Source organism: Mesitornis unicolor, unplaced genomic scaffold (assembly GCF_000695765.1).
Source record: "Mesitornis unicolor isolate BGI_N332 unplaced genomic scaffold, ASM69576v1 scaffold1342, whole genome shotgun sequence".
Taxonomy (NCBI): domain Eukaryota; kingdom Metazoa; phylum Chordata; class Aves; order Mesitornithiformes; family Mesitornithidae; genus Mesitornis; species Mesitornis unicolor.
The window spans coordinates 7,906-16,117 of record NW_010170989.1 but is presented as its reverse complement, the minus strand read 5'-3'; the positions used below and the strand labels follow the sequence as shown (position 1 = coordinate 16,117).

At 53.5% G+C, this 8,212-nt stretch overlaps 1 protein-coding gene across 1 annotated transcript; it reads right to left on the bottom strand.

Annotated features, from left to right (window-relative positions):
* Nucleotides 1-4,173: 4,173 nt before the first annotated feature.
* SLC48A1 (solute carrier family 48 (heme transporter), member 1) lies at nucleotides 4,174-5,657 on the bottom strand (the record flags this gene model as incomplete). Its single annotated transcript, XM_010179850.1, has 2 exons — nucleotides 4,174-4,310; nucleotides 5,490-5,657. Coding segments are annotated over 2 exons (305 nt in total), but the record flags the coding sequence as incomplete, so codon positions are not given.
* Nucleotides 5,658-8,212: the final 2,555 nt, after the last annotated feature.

Here is an 8,212-nt window from a genome sequence, read left to right as displayed (position 1 = left end):
CCACCTCAAAGACCCCTTTGCCTCAACCCTGGCCACCTCAAAGACCCCTTTGCCCCATCCCCGGCCACCTCAAAGACCCCTTTGCCTCAACCCTGGCCACCTCAAAGACCCCTTTGCCTCAACCCTGGCCACCTCAAAGACCCCTTTGCCCCATCCCTGGCCACATCAAAGACCTCTTGCCCCATCCACGGCCACCTCAGACCTCTTAGCCCCATCCACAGCCACCTCAAAGACCCCTTTGCCCCATCCCTGGCCACCTCAAAGACCCCTTTGCCCCATCCCTGGCCACCACAAAGACCAATTTGCCCCAACCCTGGCCACCTCAAAGATCTCTTTGCCCCATCCACGTGGAGCTCCCAGACTCTGCCCCACGGCTTTGAGCTGTTGGGACACCCCCAAATCACAGCCCCAGAGCCCACTTGGAGGATTTATGGTCACAACCCACCCAGGACAGCGTCACCAAGTCCTTTTCTACCCCAAACCCACCTCTGAAGCCGGAGCAGCTCCAGCAAAGCTCATCTGCAGAGGCCTCCGCAGCCTTTGAAACGCCGCTTCCGCCCTCCCCACATCTTGAACGCACATTTGCTAAAATGCAAAAAACCTGTTGTTTTCCTTAGCGTTGCTTTGAATCTCCGCGCAGGCAGGAAGGTGGGACCGGGGCCACCGAGGCAGGCAAACATCCCCCTTTTTTGGGGATGCTGAGACCCCCGGGTATGAGGAGACCTGGGCTGGTGGTGGGGTGCAGGTAGAGCCGTGCTTCTGACACCAAAGGTCCTCTGCGAGCCCCGAAAAATGTCCCAAATCCACCAGATGCTGCTCAATTTCTGAAGGTTTCCTCATGTGGCCAAGTGTCGGGTGATACGAACGCCGCTGCTCCTCCAACTCGGTGAAAAATGGGTGGTTGCATGGAAAATGTGGCGTTGGGTGGGAAAACCTGGCTGAGGTGGTGGCCTGGTTTGGAGCAGGGGCTGGAAACCGGTCCGCAGGAGAGGAGAAGGCTTTTCCCCACGGTTGGGAGGGGAATCGAGTGCTGCTCTGCCCTTCCTCTGCATCCACGGGGCCTCAAAACCCCTCCTGTAGCTCAGGGAGGGGGGGAAATCATCATTTTAGGGACTCTGAGGGGCACTGCAGGACCCTCCTGAGCACCTCGGTGGCCTCCACAGTCCCCAGCGCAGGGGACACCTTGGTGAGTCCTGAGCTCAGCCCCTGGACCTGGCACAGGGGATGGGGACGGTGGGAGATGTCCCCCCAGGTGCGTCCCCCAGCACTGTCACCTCCCCATTGATGGCAGAGACTCGGTGGCTCCTCAGCAGCACAAAACCAGCTGGGATTTTGCCACGGATGAGCCACAAACGGTGCCAGGAGCCACCTCCCGGTGTAGAAGCAGCTCCCAGAGCCATTGGCAGGGACAGGAGAGCCCCAAACTGGTCCATGGTGGCCACTGGTGGCAGCTCATGTCCCCACCAGATCCCCCTGGCACCCTGGGATGGGGCATGGGTGTGAAACAAAGACTTCTACACAGAAACAGGGGGCTTGGCCAGGACAGTGGGGTCACCGCAGTGGTCCCCAAAGGGGCCCAGCCTTGTCCAGTGCCATGGAGACCCTCAACTGGGTGCACATCCCCATGATGTGGGTGTCACAGGGGTGCAGATGCTGCTCCTGAGGGGCCCCCAGCTCCCCCCTCCCAAAACCATGGCCAGGTCGGTGCTGCCCCCTGCTGGCCACTGCGCGCCCTGCACCCATGGGTGCTCCCAGCCTCAGCCCCCTGCCAAAAACCGCTTGTCCCAGGACAGAGGGGACCCCTCCTGTGCCCCCTCCCCATAGGAGACCCCTCACCACTCACCCCAAAAGCCCCCAGTGAAGCCACTCCAGGTCCCTTCAGAGAAGGCGGCCGTTGGTGACACCGAGGACGCAGCTGAGCCCGACAAAACTCGTTTCATTTGTTAATTAGGGCTGCAGGAAAAGCATCAAAGGGGATGCAGCACCCCAGGGCTCCCCAGATTTATTCCAAATCTTTCAATTCCCATGGCAAATGGATGAGTGGAGAAGCTTGGGCCTACCCTGACCCCAAACCTCACTGGCCCAGGGGACAGATGCAAGGCCCAGAGCACCACAGGGTTAAATACCGGGGCTCCATAACACCCCAAAAAGCAAAATACTTGGTCCAATTCACCCCTGTGCTTCCCCAGAAATGGTGATGTTCCTGCAGGTTGTCATCAAGGGAGGGAGAGAGATAAAATATAGCAATTTGGTAGGGAAAAAACCATTCCAGACACCGTTTAGGTGAGAAAGACGAGTGTATTTCTGCTCTTACGTGGTGTCACAGACAAGTTATGGTGCGGTTTAGTACAAGGAGACACTGGGATACGCACGGACGAACCCCGCTGTGAGTTACACCACCCCACCGCAGCACCAGACCTTACACCAAGCGTGCAAACGAAGCACAGACAATGTAAAAATAGATCAGGTATTTACAGACGGCGTCTTTTAAAAAGCCGAGATGCGAGTATAAAGTCCAGAGCTAAAACACGGGAGGGAGGAAACAGGGGGTGGGTTCAGTGAGCTGTTTGTAGGTGAATTTACAGTCCCAAAAGCAAACTTTTAAAAAACTCCGGGGTAAGCTGATGGGGTTTTGGGATCCTCCTAACTAAGAAATAGGTGAATGCTCTCAACAGGGCTCCAAAACCCCCTCAGCAGCTCAAATAAATCATCGTGTGCCCAAATAATGCCAACCATGGACCAGCAAAGGCGTGGATGGATCCTCTGAGTGTGGAGAGGGACCCAAACATCGCTGGGACAAAACCACACTGGGAGTTTTGGGTGGCATGGGAGAAAGCTGGGCTGAGCACAGAGCACGTAGGAACCCCCCCACTCGCCCCTCACTGGGTCACAAAGCCCTGAGCAGCGCCTGTCTCCCCAAATTTTGGCACCCGATCGCCACAAAGGCACCGCAGGGATGGGTCCAGCAGCACAGGGGCTTCTCCTGCCTCTCTCCTCCTCACCCACCTGCAGATTTGATCCATGGAAATCACTGTTTCCAACACCCAAAACATAGCCTGGACGCTGCCAGAGCAGCAGCTCAAAGCCTTTCACTGCTCTGAAGTGCACGTGGTTAAAGATGGAAACCCTTGAAGGTTTTGAGGCTCTGCTGGCAGGGAGCGAAATAGAGGGGAGCAGAGAGGTCCCCAAATCCGCTCAGGGTTGGGGTTTGTCCCAGCAGCTCCGTGCCTGGCTGAGCTGCACAGGGACGCTTCATTGCCCTCAGATTTAATCATTGGAGGCAAAAGGGCTGGTCAGAGCCTGGGAACGTGGAGCTGTCCCCTGTTGACCATTAGGGAAGCAGAGCAAGTAAAAAGCAACATAAAAATGCCTACAAAATGATGTGTATATATATATTTTAAGAGAAGAATGATATTCATGTTGCTCCAGACCTTCAGGCCTCTGCCCAAGCCAGACACCTGATTCCACACGCCACAGATTCGAGCGTTAAATACGGCATTTTAAGGTCCTTTGTAAAATGATGCTGGTTATCAGCCAAGAGCATTCGCCTCCCCTCACAGCCCCGCGGTGAGCAGCGCTGCTCTGCTGCTGGCTCATCCCTTGGGGCTCATCCTGACCGCCGGATAGCGCTGATTACATGGGAAGATGCGGGGTACCAACGGGGGGGGTACGCAGGGATTTTTGCCCCCCAAAAAAGGCTCATTTCTCTCTTCGGGGAGCTGAGCGGCGCAAGAGGAGCTCTCACACCGCTGTGCACAGCTGGGGCACCCACCTGGAGCAGGATGCAGGTGCGCTCGCGAGGATAAGATGTTGGGGTGCTGCATCCATCGACCTACAGCTCCTGGAAGGGGTGGTGCAGGGCTTCCTCTCCACTTGAAAACCCCCCTGGACAACGCAAAGAGCGGCTCTAGGCCTGCTGTGTGCTTGGATTTCACCTCAATGCCCGGCACAGGAACCCCCAGGGAAGGTACAGGCAGAGCGGGTGGGCATCGTTAGCCAAATTTTACATGGTTGAGTAAAAGCAAGTAGGGAAAAGCCCTAGTGCGGACAGACAAACCAAGCGGCGCTGCGTGGGCTCCTTCTCCACCTCCCGTCCATCTCCGGCGTGTACCGTGCCTTTTGGGGGGGCGATTCGAGCACCCCACATCTTCGGCCAGGGTTGGAGGCCGAGCGTTAGAAGTCACTGAGGATGCTGATGTCCGCAAACTCATTTCGGTACCGGTAGGCGTACAGACCCAGCAGGAAAGCCCATTTCAAGGAGATGAAGCTCCAGACGCACGACAGGTAATAGCTCCTGGGGTCAGTCAGGGCTGGGAGAGAAAAAGGATACAAATACACCTAAAAAATCCCATCTGAGCTCTTCAGGTTTAGGGTTTTTTGTTCTAGACGTATCAACAGTTTTGAAACACCCGTGACCCAAGGCATTAAATGATTCCACTTCTCAGCGCAAGCTGCTCGGGCATTATTTAAAAACACAGCTAATTTTTTGGAAGAAGACACAAAACAACACTTACTCACTAAATCCCGTTCATAAATGTACCACTCCTAAACTTTCCAGACATAAACAGCCTATGCAGATGTTCTACTTGCCCCAAAAAATCAGAGCTTTCCCTAAAAATCCCTCCATCTCCCTACAAAGCCTCAATTTTTTCCCCAAAATGGTTTTTCCTCACGTCTCCCAAGAGAGGAGGTGATGAAAAATATTTGGTTTTCTTCTGAGGTTTGTGTATCTAATGACTGTGAATGAGTGTTTTGATACCCTTCCCCTAAGCTGAAGCACTCGACTCTCCACAGGGAGCAGATTTGGGCTCAGCCAAGGGTTTTTTGGGGGGGTTACGACCCCGACACAGCTTGGCCACCACCACGAGTACAACACCAACAGGGTTTTAGCGGCCGCCAGCCCAAATGCAGCAAGCAACAAACACAGGCGACCTCTGTAAAAACAAACCCCAAACCTTCTCTCTTTGGTGTAGGGCCAAGCAAATACCAGGAGGAATGACGTGAGCCCTCCTTAGACGGCGTTCAATGTTTTATGGCAACGCAGCTTTTCGCGCTGACGAAGTGGGGAAGGCATTTTCACCCTGCTGACTCGTGTTTGGATTTCAATGTCCTCACCCACCTGCTTTACGAGTGCTGCAGAGACAGCGTTTAGGAGCACTCCCCTTTCTTTGACATAAAAATAAGTAAATTCCAGTTTCTATAGGAAAAAAACCACTGGAAAATATCGACTGCTACAGACCAAGCCTATTAAGGCTGATATCAAACATCAGAAGATGCATCAGGCAGCAGAATTACTCTTGTCATCAGGATGTCACAGCAGGAAAATGCAATGCAATGGCATCCTGCAGCCTCTCCTCAAAAGCCTCTTCAGAAGAGATGGCACCCCCAGATTCACACCCCTGCTTTGCAGGCTCTTCTGTGCCTCCAAACCCCAGTAACCCCAGTATCATTAGTCATTTCTCCCAGCTGCCCCAGTACAAAGTACTCACACTGGTGCTTGGTGATGGCCAGAGTGAGGAAGGTGCAGAATCCCACGACGGAGAGAGCTGAGAAGAGGATCCCGATGAAGAGGAAGAACCTCAGCCCTTTTAACCAGGTCCTCCAGTAATCCTGCACATACATCACATGCGTGATTAGGGCCCAGAGCGCCAGAACACCTGCTCGATCAGACAGCAAGGGCAGTCAGTACCGTGCAGCGCTGCAGCACAGAAAGGCGTCTCATCAATGTATGGCTCTGAAAAACCCCGCACCCCAAGGGACACCGATGCTTCATGGCCGTGTCCCCCCCACAGAACCTGGGCAAGGCACGAGCACCCCAGATCCCTGCGTCCACACAGGATTTAAGACAGAATCACAGCATGGATTGGGTTGGAAGGGACCTTAAAGCTGACCCAGCCCAGCCCTGCAGTGAGCAGGGACATCTTGAACCAGCTCAGGGTGCTCAGACCCCACCAAGCCTGGCCTTGAACATCTCCAGGGATGGGGCCTGCAGCACCTCTGGGCAACCTGGGCCAGTGCTCGACCACCTCATGGGGAGCAGCTTTTTCCTCAGATCCAGCCTAAATCTGCCCTTTTCCAGTTTAAAACCACCCCCCTCGTCCTGTTGCTCCACAGTGAACAGCTCTGCCCCAGTTTCTCACAGGCCCCTTGCAGGTCCTGGCAGGTCGCTCTAAGGTCCCTCCGTACCCTTCTCCAGGCTGAACACCCCCACCTCTCTCAGCTGTCACCACAGCAGAGCTGCTCCAGCCCTCAGCATCTCCATGGCGTCCTCTGGTCCCTCAATGTCCTTTCTGTGTTGGGGACCCCAGAGCTGGACACTGCTCCAGGTGGGGTCTGCCCAGAGCAGAGCAGAGGGGCAGAATCCCCCCCTGGCCCCGCTGCTGTGGATGCAGCCCAGGATGGGGTTGGGTTTGGGCTGCAGATGCACAGTGGTGGCTCATGTCCAGCTTTTCATCCACCAGTGCCCCCAGTCCTTTCCAGCACACCATCTCCCAGCTTGTACTGGTAACAAGGATTATCCTGACCCAGCTGCAGGACCCTGCCCTTGGCCTTGTTGAACCCCATGAGGTTCCCTTGGCCCCACTTCTCCCTTCCCCAGGTCCCTCTCGATCCCATTCCTTTCCTGTGGCACATCAACCTCACCACCCAGCTTGGGATCATCAGAACCTGCTGAGGGTGCACTCAATCCACCATCAATACCATTAGTGAAGACATTAAACAGCACTGGTCCCAGTGCAGACCCTTGAGGTCAAGGGTCTTCCATCAAGATGCAGATCTTAATTACAAGCTGGCACAGAAAGGACTTCATTCCTACAATGGATTCCCCAAAATAACTTCTTTATTTCCGTGTTTTGGATATACCCACGTAAAGCACACCCAGTGGTGTTTTAGTTAATTCTCCATAACGCTTTCAGGACATCACACGCTGCACTTGGCAAGAATTAGTGCCCCTTTCTGCAAAGGCCAGGCAGCCCCTTTTACATATGGAGATGCTAACGACGTAACCACCGATTTCAGACACCAAAATCAAGCTGTGTGTTCAACACTTAACATTTCATATAACATCTTCTCGCTCCAACACATCTCCAGTTGACTTCATGGGTTCAAATCCCCTCCAAACACATCAGAAGTTTCAGGGAAAGGGGTGCAGGAGTTCAGCCCCCAGACGACTCGTACACACAATTCCCACTTCTGGCAAAGCACGCTCAGCAAGTGCTTAAGGTGGCCTAAATCTTAACGCTGGGCTTTTGGGTCTGGCCCAAAATGTTTGGGTTACATCACCAGGCAAATATCTGAGCACATACAGTTTATATATATGTATTTAAGAGCAGCCAAATTCCCTATGGCTGTAATAGCAACAGCAAAAGGCATTTCCCTAAGTTTAGGTGATGAGTCCATGAGCAAATTTCAACTCTGTTGTCAAAAGGGAGGAGATAAAGGGGATGAAAGCATCCAAATCACAGTTTCTGACATAGGGAAAAATGAAACATCCTTCCCTAACCCAAAACCTGCTGCCTTTTCACCCCGCTTCAGCAAAAAGCCAGAAGAGACCCTCAATACAGGAATTATCAGATGCTTAAAGCCCGTCACAGGTTTTAAAGCCAGCCAGAGCCAGGCTGCTGTCATTCCCCATTATACAATCCCCAACACATGCACCACCACCAGCTCCCGTTATAGCAACCCGCTCCTCTGTGTAAATCTCCTTAAGCCGTTCACCTATAGTTAGCACCACTTTACAGACTGCAAAACTTGCACTCATTTTGGCCAAGACCTCGGCAGCTCTTCTGAAACGTGAACCTCCAGCGGTGCAGCCAACTGGTTTCTAGTTCTCCTCCTTCCCAGATTTGATTTTAAGGGCAGCAGGGGGGGGGAAATAATAATAATTTATTAAAAAAACCCACCTGACAGCGCTGTGAAATACCAGGCTGCTTTATATGGGCTCCTGCAGTAACACAGACCTCCCTCTGCGGCTGCTTCTCGGCATCAAAGGAAGCGAAAAGCAGCGACGAGAGAAACGTTTTCATGCTAAGGAGAGGCACGGGCTTTGCCAGAGCTCATTTGTGACTGGATACAGGCGTTAAACACAGAGCTTCCCGAGGCTTAAAACAACGTCTTATAGCATGGAGGAAAACAACCACGGCAAAGCCAAGAGATGAGTGCAGCCCAGAGTCGCTGGACAAACCCGATGGACCCTTTTGTCAGCTCATTTCTC